At 39.6% G+C, this 16,732-nt stretch overlaps 1 protein-coding gene and 3 long non-coding RNA genes across 5 annotated transcripts; 3 read left to right on the forward strand and 1 right to left on the reverse strand.

Annotated features, from left to right (window-relative positions):
* Nucleotides 1–789: 789 nt before the first annotated feature.
* Nucleotides 790–1,578, reverse strand: LOC123475617. Its single transcript, XR_006650988.1, has 2 exons — nt 1,475–1,578; nt 790–1,415 (listed from the first exon to the last, which is right to left on the reverse strand). It is a non-coding gene; the product is annotated as an uncharacterized LOC123475617 (long non-coding RNA).
* Nucleotides 1,579–1,589: 11 nt separating this feature from the next.
* LOC123475616 lies at nt 1,590–3,142 on the forward strand. The gene is made up of 2 exons (XR_006650987.1): nt 1,590–2,767; nt 2,865–3,142. It is a non-coding gene; the product is annotated as an uncharacterized LOC123475616 (long non-coding RNA).
* A 1,431-nt stretch (nt 3,143–4,573) lies between these two features.
* On the forward strand, nt 4,574–10,334 carry LOC116929878. The gene is made up of 4 exons (XR_004398137.2): nt 4,574–5,795; nt 8,221–8,361; nt 8,431–8,575; nt 8,645–10,334. It is a non-coding gene; the product is annotated as an uncharacterized LOC116929878 (long non-coding RNA).
* Nucleotides 10,335–10,938: 604 nt separating this feature from the next.
* LOC123475442 (alpha-(1,3)-fucosyltransferase 10-like) lies at nt 10,939–12,963 on the forward strand. 2 transcript variants are annotated; one of them, XM_045178095.1, is made up of 7 exons: nt 10,939–11,110; nt 11,171–11,329; nt 11,415–11,634; nt 11,714–11,908; nt 11,964–12,133; nt 12,195–12,698; nt 12,785–12,963. In XM_045178095.1, the coding sequence occupies exons 1-7, from the start codon at nt 11,048–11,050 to the stop codon at nt 12,821–12,823; spliced, it is 1,350 nt and encodes a 449-aa protein (XP_045034030.1). In that variant the 5' UTR covers nt 10,939–11,047; the 3' UTR covers nt 12,824–12,963. The 2 variants fall into 2 exon arrangements, with proteins under 2 accessions (XP_045034030.1, XP_045034031.1); XM_045178096.1 differs by having other exon boundaries at nt 11,714–11,903; nt 11,959–12,133.
* Nucleotides 12,964–16,732: the final 3,769 nt, after the last annotated feature.

Here is a 16,732-nt window from a genome sequence, read left to right on the forward strand (position 1 = left end):
GTTTGATTTTTTTTGTTCTTCTTCCAGTAGCTATACGAAGCGCAGGTAAGGTTTTTTTATACCCTCCATAGATGTGTGCAATTGCGTCTTGTCTGCTATCCGCTTATCATCTGGAAAGAAAGCGTCGCGTGCTGTCGTTTTGGCTTTCCATCGACCCTTCATTTTATGTGATTTTTTTGGAGACACGTATGCCATGAATTTCCATTGAAAATGTCAAAGGAAAACGCTCTGTCCGTTGGAAGACGGGGGCCACTCAGTGACTGTCCATTTCCAAAGCTGAGGCCAGCACCTGCCGTTTACACGCGCGTCGTAAAGCGCGCTCACAATTCCAGTTTCCTGTCTGCTTTTTTATTATTGTTCTAACTGAACTTGAAAAAAAACAGAAAAACAAAAGCGTTAGACGTTGCAGTACTGGTCAGTTGAAACGAAAGTAAAATAGCCTTCAGCAGTTGGCCAGCGCACGAGTGCTAGCCTAACACAGACTGGCCATGTCGCATTGTACGCAACAATCTGTTGCGTTTTTACAATCGTGCTGCATTTACAAGGGTAGTTTTGGTGGTTGTTGAACGTGAGGTACGCAGTGACTGACCGCTAGAAGGCCTTATCGCGGCATAGTAAAATTGAGACAAATTTAATTGTATTTTGTTTCAATAGTTTTGATCAGATATAGAGTTCCTTTGTTTTTGGGCGTCAATCGATTAAATTGAGAGATTGTGTTGATGGGCGCGATAGATTTTTACTAGAGACAGCGATGCGATTGGAGACGAATAGGAACGACCTTCATGTTTATGTTCCACTGACTAACACGTTTATATTCTTCAATCAATTTAGATTCCACAATAGATAGGATAGATCCAGTAGCGAAAGGTTTTAATTTGTGTGGTACGCTGCATTAAGGTATTTATCTTACCAGGACGGATAGTTAGAAGAGGATGTGGAATAAACAGGAGACAGTAATCTTAAGACATCTTTACAATCCGTGAAAGGACGGAGATGTATTCCGGGTGAGTTGTGTGTCGTACCTAACGCGCTAGGGGTTCCAATAACAGGTTTTAAAGAACCAGTCCTAGAAAGATTTAAAGGGTCAACAACGAACGAGTCTATAGATAAGGAAAAAAGGAAAATGTAGGGGGGAAAAAAGGAGTTGGCAAGACGCAAGATCACGTTTAAAAAAACAAGTAGAATACGAAGCTTGATAGGCATCTTTGATTCACAATGCGGATGCTATCCTTGTCACAGCAAACATCAGTCAACTGGACTTCCTTCCTTGACCTCCCACCTTTGGTCATTTTAATCAAGAAAGCAACGTCCGACAGCAAACAGGTGCACAGCAATTGAAAAGGATGCTGATCAGGTTATAGTGGCTCGTGTCGATTTCAATGGCCAGCATGGCTGCCGTTTAACACTCTGGAAAGCTGATAGATGGCAACGATTTAAGAAAGCCAAGTTTAGAAAGAGATACGCTAAAAGAAACCGTCAGTCAGATGATGAGCAGGAGGGTAGGCAAGAATTAGATTCTATACAGAAGCCAATGTTCAAAGCTGTGTGTCCTTCTTCAGGCTACATAGAGGGATGGAGGTTTTATTAGAACTGAGCTGCTGTTATGGAGGAATGGGTGTTTATCGAAGTATTACGTATCGATTTTTTGCTTCTCTTTTTTTTTAACAGTGCGTATTGTGTTCCACTTTAAAGATGCGACACTTGACGAGCGCCACCGTAAGGACCACCTGGATTGGCTACCTGTGTTGCTACGTCCCAGCAACATTGCTGCTGCGCATATTCTTGGATTACATAATCGAATTGCCACAACTATCAAGAAATTGAATAGACAAAAGTTAATGCAAAATTTTAATTTTTATTTGATATTTAATTTTGCATTTATTTTACAATGTTCGCAACCGACGCTAAGTCTAGCACACATAAGGAAATTCGGAACGAAAGGACTCAAATGAGAACTTGAATTTAAAATAAGGGGTTGATCTGAATGACCGGACAATAAATTGATGGGCAAACAGCAGATGGTGAATAGAGATACAGATGACCGTGAAGATCCGATAGAGTGGCAACCAAACTGCAACAATTTCGTGTTTCTTAAGGTGATGACATCTGATCCCCCATCGTTTTCTTCCTGTTTACTATACCCTACGTGGGCGTTTGGCTGGACAATGCTTTACCTTCCCTTATTTTATGCATTTTTTTTTTTATCGTTAAAAGAAGCTTGTTTAGTATACTATTTAAAGATCGTCGGTATAGTATAGGATATAACGAATTTTTCTTTAAAAAAAAAAATGCGAAGCCATAGATCCACGCGTGCGCGTTGTAAATTGAGAAGGTCCGTCTCGATCGGTCCAGCCAATTTTGGGGGCAGTCTAGCCGGAAGTTTGTGCTCACCGAAGCGTAATGGCTTGCCATCAAATGTTTTTTTTTTTGTTTGTTTTTTTCAAAATTTTTGTATTTGTTTGCTACCGATAACCGTAAATGTTAAATGATTAAAGGGACGTACAAGAGTTTTCTTTAACGGTCGATGCTTTGTCAGTGAATGTTTACGTGAAATTATGTTGGAAAATGGGGTCACAAGACGCTTTTTCTTTAGATATTTGTAGACTAGTCTTTGTAGTTACGTGAACAGTTGTTTAGAAAGTGAGGTCAGTTGACTTTTGAAACGAAAACTGGAAATTACAAAATTAAAAACAAATACAACGACCTGAAACCAAAACGATGGTCAAAGCGAAGGAGTGGTGGATCTGGTCGGATGTCAACTCGACAGGTAAATTATAGTCTCCCTTCCCCCATCAGTTGGAATCGGATTGTTACTTTTGTTTGTTTTTTTTACCGTCCCCTTTACCTTTCCCAATTAATTTTAGCAAAGAAATGAAAAAGAAAATTAAAGAAAAAAAAAGGAGAGGGCGAGTTTTTTTCTTGCATAGAAAAAAGAGACACGTGACATCCATTTTCTTTACTTCTCCTCCGATTTCGATCCGGAAGCAATGGACAGCAGACGACTATAGTGACATACCGAAACAGTCTAGATTTTGTTTGCTGGTTCGGCCACTTTAATCAAGTTCATATTCATCTGTGGCGTCATTTAAATTGCTGTGTTTAAAGTTACCGAAATGGAATCAAAATAAAAAGTAGAACAATGGCCGACTGCCCTATTTTTCAGTGAAAACAAGTCATCACCTTGTTCAATCCAGTTGTAAAAGACCCGAGTGTGTGACGTACTTGAACCATGTGAAACTTGAGGTAAGCACAATTTACATAGACAATAACGAGGTGGTTACGTTGTCGGTGTCTTTGACAATCAGATTTCTGTGTGCGTCTAGCATGGGACAAGGTCGTGTAGGGTGGTCTGGGAAATTCAGAAAAGGGAATCGTTTGATTGCTCTTTTGACATCCTTTTGATGACTCAAATGAAGAGACTAATGAAGAGAAATCTAGCCTTGTCTATAGTCAGAAAAGAGGACAAGAGACCGAATGTAACATGTTGAATTGTAAGGGGTGCCGACGTTCACCTTCAACCTCTGCTTTTTTGTTTTCTACAGTTGTTTTTTTTTCTTTTTCAAATAAACATTCCCATCCATCTGCTATACTTATGATTTCCACGTAAGGTGAATTCGCTGAGAGTTGGTTCATTCATAAAGTCATCATCCCCTATATAGACTAGCGGAATTCTACGTATCATTTGCTTGTAATAGTACAACCGTATAGACTCATTTACGAGGCATCGCAGCCTAATTGACACTTGCTGTCTAACAAGACATGTGATACAGTTACAATTTTTGGTGACCTACTGGCCTTCTTTCTTTTTACTACATTTAAATCTCTGTTATGATCAGGGTCAATTTTTTTGTTGTTGTATACAGCTGCCTCTTGTTATTGTATCGTTGCCGCAATACGGGTAATCTTAATTCGTAATCAGCTTTCTACCAACACGTTCAGCTGATTTACTGTTAGGCATCGCTATGCATAATGGACTCTTCTTTGGTTACGGCCCGCGTTTAGCTTTGAGAGGGAACCGACACTCTCGTCTATCAGCACGCAAGGGCGATTTATGTAGATAAGCAAACAAGGAAAAAGAGTGCGAAAAATGGTACTCACCGCTGCAAGATGTTTATTTCTTAAACAAGATGAGGTGTTTGCTACGGTTGCCGCGTTTTCAGGTAAATGCAATCAACGCTTGTTTTGCGCAAACTGCTGTGTAGCTGATTAGCGCATGCGATTGTATCGTCACATTTTGAAAGTGGCTCGAACCCAATCAATTACAGACATAACGAGTAGTTTAGCAGATGTTATAGTTAAATTAAGATATAGCCGCTTTTATTTTTGAAAGATAAAAAGACGTTTTCAAACTTCTTTCGCTTGTTTTCGTCTCGTCGATTGTGATTGTTCTTTGATGATTATCCTCACTTTTCTGCTGTTGTTGTTGTTGTTTGGGTTAGGAGAGTTTTGATGGGGTTTCAAATGGAGCTAACCCTACGGTTATTATTGAAACTCAAATTGTTCTAACCTTGAAAGCGACTACAAAACCCTTTACAGGGGACTTATTTTTAGTCATGTCGTCCGTGCTTTTGTTGGCCGTCGAAATCGGGAACATCAGCAAAACAAAATAAGAAAACAAAAAGTAGAGGAAATGTCAAATTTTCCTAATGTGGTGTTAGTGAATGGTTATTTGTCGGCAATCATGGGCAACTTGTTGCAAAAATAGTTTCAAAACGTCGCCATTGCGGTCTTGTATGCAATCAAGCGGCTAAAAAGAAACGGGGGGGAGGTAAAAAGAGAGAGTCTGGGGGTAGGAAATCACATATTTCCGCCTCGGCGTTGAGGGTAAAACAAAAGAAAAACTTGGGGAATTTGGTCACAAACGAGGAGATATCGAAAGGCATGGAATTTGACCAGATCGAGAAATGCCACCGACTGAGTTCATGAGACCTGCACATGAAGAGATAGCGACAGAGTTAATTATTGCATGCCACCCAAGTTGTTTGTTGATTTTGGTCGGGCTTAATCAAGGCCCATTTCACAACAAGTTGATAGTTCCGTCTGACACTTGGCTGACAATCGCTGTCACCAAAACAACAACGCTCAATAAAGGCCCTCGATAATAAAGGAAAATCGATTGGGGTTTTGTCTGAAACGATATATACGGTGTGTATTTAAGTTGCATTCATTCGCCAGTGCTGCCAAAAGATCATTTGTGTAATAAAACATAATTAGGTTACGCTGTTCGCCTCTTTATGTTTGAACGAGACGGACGGACAAACGAAAGTCGTGTGTGATTCTATACTGGCTGACAGAAGATACCCTCCCACGATGCCCGGCTTTTCTGGCCATCACATGAAACTTTTTCTATTTTGCTCATCCCTCGCCCCTGTCTTGAAACTTAAACTGCATTCATATATTTTATTTTTTTCTGGACTTAATATCTCTGACCATTCGGGTGGTGGAATTTATTGTTGTCTTAGTCTCATTTGCATTGAGCATGTGCCTGTTTTGGAATAACAGAGTGTTTCATTTGAGTTCTTTTAAAATTATTCAACATTTTGTTTGTTATGGAAGACGCGTGGATTTGACCTTCTAGGGATGTGTTTATAGTTTACAGAACAAAACAAGGTTTTATTTCAGTCTAATTATTTCATTTTGTGTGTGTGAAATAGTTTGACTCCCGGACGTGCAAGGAACGTGCCTGCGATACTTCAAAACGACGTCATTCTTCGTGAAAGAAATATTTAAAGACATGGGATAGTCTGAAACTTTATACAACACTGAACTTCTGGGTTCACGTTTGGAGTTCAAATGTAAGTCAATTCTAATTATCTTCAGTCATTTCTTTATTTTCGGGTTTTCCTGAAATTATTCCCCACTCTTTGTGTTCTGTACGTGGCGCTTTTGAAAACTAATTTAGCCGTTTGGTATTTTGCCTCCGTATCGTAGCTTTCAATAAGTTATCCTCTTCACCTTTTACACTTTCTTATGTTTCCCTTTTCGTCCAAGAGGTAGCCTCTTATCGGTAATCATCTTTTTTTAAAATCAAGGATTCGCTAAACCGCACATGTTGTCATTGTTACTTTTTCAAAGAGAAAAGCCGCACGGCCATTGTGTGGTAGGAAAACAATACGCAAACTTTATACTTGATACGTATCATGGCAGACCCACAAGGAAGTTCCATTTGTAGAACAGCTATCTCTTCCATTGAAAATTTGATAAATGGTCTGTTAGAGGCGAGCCGAAACCGTATGTGTTCCAGTACGAAAATGAGACCAGAGTGATATTTTCTTTTTCGCGAAATTGAAATGTTAACCTATTACTTCTAACTGAGGGGCGATATAGACAAATCACTCGTCATTTGTTATGTCATTCATATAGCCGGATGCTTCGGCTGGAAAATACGTTTACGGGGTTCGCTATAAGGGACAGGACGGACAGCTTCAATTTGTTGTCCGGCACCCTCATTCAGGTGCTAATTTCTTCGGCCCGCGTTTACTGATAACTAGAATTTGAAATCTGAGGTCCTGATCTCGTCACAGTCGTTTTAATTGCGACCTTTACGTATAGCGTTGTTTTCAAAGCTCAACACTTATCGCTGAGCTAAAGCCTTTCTTGACGTTAAGATTGGAATTCGAAAACAGTAAAAGTCTGAAAATAGCTGAGCAATCAAATTGAAATGTTTCTTTAGATTTACATTCGATACTCGGAATGAGTGCACGGACAATCACACATTTTTGGCGCACACGAATTCAGCTGATTGCTTGTTCCATCTTCTTCATTCAGGTGGCTGTACCTGGATGTCACATCTCCCCTAATAGAAATTGACATGGAAAATGAAGTGGTCAAATGCAAGGGATAGTAGTAGACAGAACCCATCCAATAGTTTGCCTTCCACACTTGTTCCAGCCCAGGCGTCTATTGAGTTATCGATGGGATCGTCTGGCCTTAACCAAATAAACTCCCAGGTGCGTGATGGATGAGGTTGTCTATTGCAAACAACGGCTTGCCGATTGATCACTCAGAGTGTCAGCTGACGACGTGGCACGACATGCCAATAAGAACTCGCGTATCTTGTCGAATATTTGAGTAAACCCACGTCTTTGATGATAAAGAGGATTGGATCTCGGTGGAACTTGTCTCTAAGAAAACGAAATTGTGAAGGCACGCACCAACTGTGAGGTGAAGACTCATCAATCAAGACAGTCACAAACATGGTCATGCTACCACCTAGGGTTTCGATGAACGCAAAAATATTTATACATCCGGTAAACTCGATTGGCAATTGCAGTTCACTGGCAAAATAATTCATGTATACGATGCGTTAGTTTGAAACTGTCTATAGCGATTTGCAATAACACTGGAAATATTGTTATTTCGATGATTGCACTTGGTTTTCTGGTGAGCTACCCAATTTCGCACAGCTGGCAAGCTGTTTTTGTAAAAATTAAATGCCAATCTCATGATTTTCAGATACCCACCAAAACTGAGTATTGCGGACAATTACAGACCTATACAAAAACAAAACTATTCACGTCCGTTGACTTACATTAATAGGAAGGCTATGTATCATCTAATTCCTACAAAATACTTTTTTAAAATTGGATTTTTTTTTGCACAAAACCAATGAACCAATGGCCAATTGACCAATTCCAAACAATTCGATCCGCTGGGTTTATTCACGGATATTATTTCAAGTTCCTTTTTATTTCTGAGGTAGCGCTCTGTCCCCATTTCTTTTCGAATGTGGTATCACGCCGCTTGCACTCCGGGAGTTCCTCGACGTGTGCACACTTTCGGCAAACGCCGCACAGTCTTTTAGAAATGGTGACCATATCCAATCGCATTGACTAACAAATGAAAAAGACATGCGTTCGATTATACCAAAAGAAAAATGGATGGCCTTATCCAAGTTTCAAAATGAAATTCAAAAATGTGAAAGAGCTAAAGGCGAATCGAATCGATGGGCACCCGTAAATCATTGGCGACAGGAAAGCCGATCGAGTTTTAGATTCTTAATTGTCGCATTAGTGTGGATAAAAATCTAGGGAATAAAAGGTTTCATTAACGAATAGAAAAGAATCGTATACCGCTAAATAAAGATGTGTTCTTGACCGACACGTGCCGGTGAAACGAAATCATTAATAACAAAGAAGAAGAACGCGTAATTATAGCCTTCATCTCTCGAGAAGGGAAAATTAAAGCCTCTGATTCTCTTCTGTAATGTTATGCGCACAGACACTGTGTTTACCCTTTATCTTCCTGGCGCGACTGATCATCAGCAGAGCAAGAAACACTGGTAACATCGACATTGCTGGAACATTTCAAATTTCCCTCCTTGGACTGCAATCTGCTACACAACGCGGACCCTTTTTCTACGTAAGATTATTCAACAACAAAAAATAAAAAGAGTTAAAAGAACCTTTTATGTCCATCTTCTTTCCACAGGTCTACCCTTTTATCTTGTGCCCTAAAGGAAAACAACATTTACGTGGATGTGTATATAGACTTTCCGTTTCAGTTGGGCATTGAAAGAGCTATTGTAAATGTTGCTCGGCCATTGTACCAGCCTGCCAACGCAAAGAAGCCAAAGGTAACAGAGTCATTGTACACTCTAGTGATTGAATAATTCATGAGGCTTAAAAAATAAAATTTGGTTCAGGAGTCATTAAGCTATTCATCACTGAAAGGCAAAGTCTCTCGACACCTAACATGCTGCTTCCTGTACGCTGCAAACACTTGTACAGAGTGTAAAGCCGAACTTGGATTTCATCTGTATTTCATAAGGTGATTGCACCAGAGCCTTCCGGCAAGGAAAACTATAAGGAAGTCGTCTTTTGTTGTTGTTGTTCTTCTTCTTCCTGGATTATTGACCAGTCCTGGACACCTGTTTTCACAAATCGATGGAACATGTTGCATTTTTTTTTTCTAGAACTCTTCGATTTTTTCTGTTTTACCCAAGGCATGTATAAAGTAAAGTCTATTTTTTTCTTGCCATTTCTCAGCCATCTGGCTGCAAAGATTTGAAAGAAAATCAGTTGGCGATTCCATTTTTCTATAGATATTAAAGATGCGGTAGTCTTTGAACAGAAGCGCTCGTCATTTCTCTCTACGCCAAATCAACACAAGAAAATAAGCCAACGTAGAATTCTAGGAATCCAGCAATTTGCTGAAATCTACCTTTGATTTACAGATGTTCCATCGTACCATTTTACGAGGGTCTTATACGCAATAAAGCGCGGAGCAACGTCATTCGGTTGCAGGATTGCCGGATGCCCTCCGACCAACAAGATGGTCATCAGTAAATTTTACCTGTTATTGCGTGTCACTGTGACATCAGCAAGGCAGGCGACACAAGCGTTGCTAATCGCTCACAGAGGCCGACGTCTCCTTTTGTCATTTCAAGTGACCCCCTGTTGTTCTCCCCTTGTTATGTGGCAATGACAAGTGCGACTGCCTCCGCCTCCATCCGATGATGGAATGAAGTGCCCCATCTTATTCTTTTATAGTAAACTTTAATCTAATTTTCGGCATAAAGTTGGTGGGTCTCAGCTTGAAGCAAGTCTTCATTTTCTGCTCTTGGTTTTCTATTCAGAGTAAATGAAATGTGGGCCATAAATAGAATAAGTTGAGTCTATATTCTTTGAAACCTTGAACGCATAGCGAATGTCGGAGAAGGAAAAAACAAAACAATAAACGTAAAGAGAGGAAGGATGGGCGGTTATTTTGTGTTTAGGCCGGACTGAAGGTGGGCAACCAAACAACGAGTTCAGCAGCTTTTATGTCGACTCTGAGAGTGCCGAATCGAATGAGAAACAATACACTGATAAGAGAAAAGGGATCCGAAAGGGATCTACTGAAAACAAAAAGGCAGACGATGAACAAAATATAAAAAAAGGGAAAAGAAAAGAAGAGCAGCTGCAATTTCAGTGACCCTTTGACGTATATCAAACATTATTTTCTTTATGAACCAAAACATAATTATGACTCTTCCTTCTATTAACTCTTCAATGTTTTCCCGTCTTGAAAGAATTGAGCGGTCCGTTCATTAAGTCTTTTTTTTTTTGTTTTTCTAGTTCACTTTTCATAGCAAAAGCGCTTTATTTGAAGTGCCATAAAGCTGGAGCGTGTTAGTAATAACTCAACTGAATGTTACACAATCGTCAATCAAGAAATGGCAAAGGGTTGTATGTATTACACATCCGCCACTACCTGACCTTTTCTTTCATACACACAACAGCGTGTGTAGCTGTAGCCCTTGATGATTTAAACTTTTCAAAATTTCGTTTTCTTTGATAATAAATTTGCCGTTGTGTCAAACTCTCCCTTTTCTTCCGTTGGCACTATTTGAACACAAGAAGGGAAAAGGTCAGTTTAGGATGGACCTGAATCGAACGGATCGACGGTGGTCTGTTTTCCCTCTAACCTGCCCAATCATCGTGAAGGAATCCACCACCCCTTCAGAACCCCAGTGTATATATAGATACTAATACATAGGTTTTATCCGACGAGGAAAAGAAGGGGGGAAAGAGCTTCTCAAACGATGCCGCCGCGATTTGCCATCGTTAACCACAAACAGTAAAAAGGAAGGACAAGAAAGTAAACTAAAAGAAGGAGGAGAATTTTGGTGAGGGAGGAAATTAAAAAAACAGAAAAAAAAATTGTCCATAGTTAAAGAGAAAAAAAAACGAACATATTTTCTGTAACAATTCCTGAAAATTTGCGTTGCACTAGCCTTTTAAAAACGTTTGAAACTAAAATAAAAATAAATTTTGTTTCACGATGCATTTTGCTACATCATACATTAAATTTTACTCGCCAAATAGGTCTGTTCTTAATCCACATCTCGATCAATTCCATTCAAAATGCGCGCGTTTTTTTAAATAAATTGTATTGCCATTTATCGACACTAGATGGAAACGACTAGCATAATCTACTTCAAACATGCTTCAAATATGCAAAATAGCAAAGCAAAGTAATCAGCTGATGACCATGCTTACATTTCTCCTAGTCCGGTGTCTGATGATTTTGGTTTCCTTCGAATCTTCTAGCTGGTTTCCGTAAAATGAAACGTGTATCCGCATCTTTGGTTCTGATACATTACATCTCTGTTCAAAGCATCGCCATGGTAATTTTTCTTTCAACGCAGAATTGCGAGAATTATGAATATATAAGATCCTTCTTTTAGGTCCATTGTGGCTGGTTTAGCTCTGAGGAGAAATCAGAAAGTCCAATTATTTTGTGGTGGACATCATTCACTGGAGAAACAGGAAACTGGAGGACGTGTGGAGAACAAACATGCTTCTTTACAGAAAACCGAACATACCTGTCACATCCCAAAACCAAGGTAGGTGCCTTTATGTATTTGGCAAGGCTTTTCGTATACACTCCTTGGATGAAAAGATTCATGAGATGACAGGATACTTTTATAGGCAGTTGTTTTTTATGGTAGCAGTTTTGCTCCTCTTGATTTACCAATACCACGTCAGCCCTGGCATGACTGGGCTTTACTTCACGAAGAGTCTCCCAAAAACAATCCATCTTTTTGCTATCATCCTTTGATTTCCCTCTTCAATTACACAGCAACTTGGAGCAGGAAGTCAAGTTTTCCTCTGACGCTCCTGAGCTTACCAAAATTGAGTGATATTACAGGTATTAGCCCTGTTACTTCCTGTTGACGAATAGTGATATTCAAAAGCCTTTGTTTTTTTACCGGTTCATCAAAATGGAGACAAAAAATATTTTGTTTCTGTTGCTGACAAGAATGCAATCCTAGTTCGAGAGGGTCTTTCACCGGTGGTTTATGTCCAGTCTTCTTGTGACGCTCCCTCTGAACGCGACTTGTATGTTACAGCTCTCCAAAAGTTTATCGACATAGACTCTTACGGAAAATGTCTAAACAACAAACGTCTCCCAACACAGTTAGGTAGATTACTTTTCCCAGTCCAATAGCCATTGAAGTTCACATGTTTTCAGTCTAGAAAATCCTGCTGATGCAATGAACAACGAAGAATTTTTGCGACTTATGGCCAAGTATAAATTCACTATCGCTTTTGAAAATGCGGTGGGTGAGGATTACATCACTGAGAAACTATGGCGTCCACTGACACTTGGCTCAGTACCGATTTATTTGGGATCTCCTTCAGTCCAAGTAATCCCTATTCTTACTCCAAATCCCTGCAAAGCTCTATGTTTTGGTTTGATCGTTTTAGGATTGGGCGCCGAATAATAACTCAGTTCTTTCAGTCTGGAATTTTACATCGCCAGAATCTTTGGCAGCCCATCTCCACTATTTGAATAGCGATGACGCAGCATACAACAGCATGCTTGTTCACAAAACACGGGGAACTATAGAGAATAGGATTTTAACTGACGCCATGAAAAATCGAACGTGGATTGCAGGTGGCGAGGACGACGACTTTGAAAAAGAGAATTTTGTTGAATCGTTTGAATGTTTTTTGTGTTCGCAAATTTACCGTAAGCAATCCGAAGAAGATGCCGGGTATTCTTCACGGCCCAATTCTGTAGATACTACACATTACAGTTGCCCACCTCCAATTCATCCCGTAACGCGAAAAGTAAATCCCCATAATTGGTGGCTCGAACATTGGAATCACGCTCGTGCGGAAGCCAACGTCATTGGACGTTTCGCTCAGCGTAATCTCAATTACACTTCCGACGAATTCCACCAGTCAGTCTTCCAGGAAATCCCTAATGTGAGATGACTGTTGCTATTTTTTCGTAATACCCTCTTGAAGATCTCAATCTTCGGGGCAGTCTTAATATCTCCTTTTTTTTTCAGGATTCTTTTTTATTTGCCATTCATTTATCTCCCTGTTAATTAGAGGAAAGCGTGCTTCCAAATTTTTCTAAGCCTTTTTTCTTGATAAAGATCATTTCACGATGAAATGAATACTTTTCATGATTTTATGGCAGAGGCTTTTTACGTGGCTCTATTAAACGTCTATTATTGCGCGCAAACCGGTTTTCTATTTTGCTTTTAGTTTAAAAATAGGAGGGTGTAAATCCTCCCTGCAAATGCGCTATGCCAACCGGACGTGGGGGCACTAATCGAAACGTCGGCCGGGATGAGAGCTGGACCTGTCAAAAGCGGCTCGTGCGTTATTTGCTCGTCACTTTTCTTTTTTCCTTCCCCTTTTTTTATTTACTCATCACTGGCGGGTGAAGGGTTTTTCGTACTGCCCTTCATCTTTTTTGGTTTTTTTTTATGAACTCGTAAATTGTTCGTAAAATGGGACTTCTCTTTTCCCATGCCCAATGGTGGTGGGTCTTTACGGTTTATTGGACAACAGCGGAAGTGCGTGAAAGGGGGGCGGTGGGGATCGAAATAACAAATATTATTTCCTTTATTATTAAAGCAGAACATTGTTTCAACTCTTTCGATTTTTTCTAATGTGATTTACAAGCGTCTTTTGATGCTAGGTCGTAAGTTTCGCGTTTTCCAAATCGGGGAAGCGACTAGAAAAGTCGATTCTTTAGTGTAATGGAAAGCTCTATACCGCCATGATCGTAACTTGTTTGAGAAAGTTGACTGACCGCGCATCGACAAAGTTGGATCGTTTTCTGACCCAGAAACGTAGACAGTCCGTCTTACGCTCTTTTCTTTTGCTTTTTGTTTTTATTATTCATTGCATTTCCTCAATTACCAAAGACCATATTTCGATGGCTCTTTCTCCAGGTGGCGATTTTACATTGCTGACCCTTTTTTTTTTTTCTTGCCCCCTCCCAGTAAGTTAAAATGAAGGCTAATCGAAAAATTATGTAGAAATGATGCCCTAGATTTTCCCTAATTGCGATGCGACTCGTCTACGTGCTCGCAATTTCAGCGTTAGATTCAAACGAGGGCGTCCTTGTTGTCCCAAGTTTACCTTCACTTCGCACAACACATAAGAAAATGATACCCCCTGTTTTTCTTTCTCAATCCGATCATGCTTTAGTGTGTCTTTAATCTATATCGCGCGTCTTTCGTTTCAAACGGCAAACGCCTGATATTCAAAAATACTATACGAAAGGGGTGGGTTTCTCGGGCGAAGCCAAAAGTGGTTACTGTCTAATTACGATGCGATAAAAAAGTAAAACAAAACCCTTGCAATGTAATAGCGAAAAGAAAAAAAAAAGGCTCGTTTAAAGAAGAAACTTTGTAATGGCCATGTAATAACCACTTTTACACCTTGTTGGTATAACCTGCGGAAAAAAACAAAACAATCAAAACCCTTTCCTGTTTTTTTTTTCGTAACATTTCCACACACTCTGCGGTCCCCTATCGTTATTATAGGCACCTTTTTTTTTGTGTGTGTTTGTTTGTAAGCCGCCAGGCCACAGCTTTTTATTGATGACTTCCAGCATCGCGGCCAGCGGAAAAAGAAGAGCAACAAGCCCCGTTGTTCTGTATAATCTCGGGTCAGTTATAGGTCATTCGATTGCGTCTTTGGACTTTTACTTTGCGAGGAGTGTGTGGTCGTTTATGTAGGTTACGCTCAACCATTTGTAATCACACCAGACCATCATCAGCAAAGCAAAGACCCACCACCCGTCGAGCAAGTTGAAGAAAAAAATGAAAATCCGTTTACCTCATTTTCATTTTTCTTTCTACTTTCTTTAGATTCTCTTTTTATGACTCGTATGATTCCCTTCACTGGCGTCAAACAACTCCCCGTTTTTCTTAATATTTTTGAAGAAATTGGGTGAAATTCTGGTTTCCTGTTTTTATTCTTTCTATGGTGTCCGTAATTGATGTTTGCACTGATGCCAACTTGCAGCTCTCTGCCACGAGCCACTTCAAAAAGAGGGCACCTTTTGATTTGAATTTTCGAGCGTCCTCATTGCACCTGTTCTTCTTATGCAAATGCGTTCGTGCGAGACGAAAGGTAGCCCACCTAAAAGGTGTGATGTTTTGAACCTGAAAATAATATCTCGAGAGACTTTTGATTCACCTTCTCGACGTTCACTTTCAAATCAAAGCTTCTTTTAATTGGCTCTTCAGTTAGGACGTTATCTTGACAAGTGGTCTTTAACTTATCTACCTGATATCGTTTCACGCAATGCGGGATAAGTAGCACACCGCGTTTCAAAAGCACCTCAAAGAGAAATCAGTGAACCGCTTTGGCGGTTCAATCTTTAACGCGCTCTTATTTATTTACCTTTTGAATATTTTGATAGACAAGCTTTTTAAACTACCGCCAGTTAAAGTTTTTTGTTTTTTTTTTCAAATGTGAAGGGGGGGGGGATAATCGGTTAATTGAACAATAAAAGTGTCCAGTAATTGGGAGCGGGAGGGAATCAGAAAGGCGATTTTTCGTGGCCTTTAATGAACAAATGTAAATTATTACGTGAAATTTTTTAATTCAAGGATGTCGTTATGTGAAGGGCGAAATAAAAAATTGATGTAGTTTTTTAATTAGTCAGATGTAAGCAATGACCTTCTCCCAGTTCGTGACTGCATAATCGTGAAGGTCTTCTTTAAATGAAAAAAAAAACGAACTTACTTTTGACAATGAAATCACGAGCAATTAATAAGCAAGATGTCTTAATCTCACGAAATGTAATGATTACGCTGTCTTGCTTGTTCAGACGTCAACCCGCCCATGTCCGAGTTCAATCAGCCTCTGGGTTTTCATTTTTCTAATGCCGCATTTTGACGCCATTTTGATTTGTCTTCTCAAAAACTAATTTTCGATTGAATCAACAAAATGTGATGAGTATAGCAAAGATTCAGGGACTCGAAAGACGCTACTTTCAAATAGATTTTCTTTTCCAGCTGGACGTTTTTAGTGGTCCATTCGAATCCGCCTGCTTAAAAAAGAAAAAATCCGAGTTGTGTTTATAAACTGCCTAAAACTTGTATTGTTTGTAAACGCACAAAGCGTTAACAAATTTATTTAGATTTGAGTTTGACTAGTTAAAAATCAATCGTTTGGAATTGGAAAAAAAAAACTTGAGACAAAAGCGAGGGCTGATTAAAATGCAGTTTCTTTTTTTTCCTGGGGGGTTTGGTTACAAAGGACATTGCAAAGAAAATTTGAATGCACCACCCTGTATATTTAGCAGAAATGGGAATTCCATGTCGTCTCAGTTAAAAGACAGTGATTTTTCTGCAATTCGATAGATATTTTGAACCTTTTTTTTTTTTTTTTCTTTCCCGGGCTATTATTTCAGGTCGCTAATCCTTTTCTTAAACTTTCACCGTACCCTAAAAACAAGTCAACCATTTCATACCCTTTTTCTTTCGGGGGGGTATTTTATTTATTTATTTATTTATTTTTTTAGTTTACGCTTCTGGACTTCATTAAACAGCCAAACCCTATACTTATAACCGCTGTCTTTAGTAGCTTCTGTGCTACCCTTTTTTACACGACTCGAACTACAGATAAAAACATGCCACTGTTTGATGTCTGTGTCGCGACATGGCGATGTTTTTGGAAATAAATTCTGAGACGGTGATTGATGCCGACAAATGACACGGTGTTGATGCCAATCGCAATTCGACATTTCCGCTGTCTCTGGCGAAATACTGTTGGGGGGGAACAGCTGAGGGCGAGTTGATTGAACAGGCCACCAACAGTCTTCCCTTTATTGCGTCGTATGCCGTGCGACATGCTGCCCACTGGCGAATTTTGATTCATTTTTGCCAATGGTATAGAAGAGAAAGCAAAACAAAATTCATAATTACTCTGCTTTCTCTTTTTGTTTGAGAGGGTGGTTTAGTTATTTGGCCACCTGTGTGATAGTC

The sequence above is a fragment of the Daphnia magna genome, linkage group LG8, assembly GCF_020631705.1.
Source record: "Daphnia magna isolate NIES linkage group LG8, ASM2063170v1.1, whole genome shotgun sequence".
NCBI lineage: Eukaryota > Metazoa > Arthropoda > Branchiopoda > Diplostraca > Daphniidae > Daphnia > Daphnia magna.

What these genes read in the sequence shown, in the direction of transcription:
- LOC123475442 (XM_045178095.1), top strand. Translation starts at nt 11,048, where the DNA reads ATGAAACGTGTATCCGCATCTTTGGTTCTGATACATTACATCTCTGTT. An exon ending in TGTCACATCCCAAAACCAAG is followed by an intron (nt 11,330 to 11,414) that starts GTAGGTGCCTTT and finishes ATACTTTTATAG; the next exon opens with GCAGTTGTTTTTTATGGTAG. An exon ending in AAAATTGAGTGATATTACAG is followed by an intron (nt 11,635 to 11,713) that starts GTATTAGCCCTG and finishes ATCAAAATGGAG; the next exon opens with ACAAAAAATATTTTGTTTCT.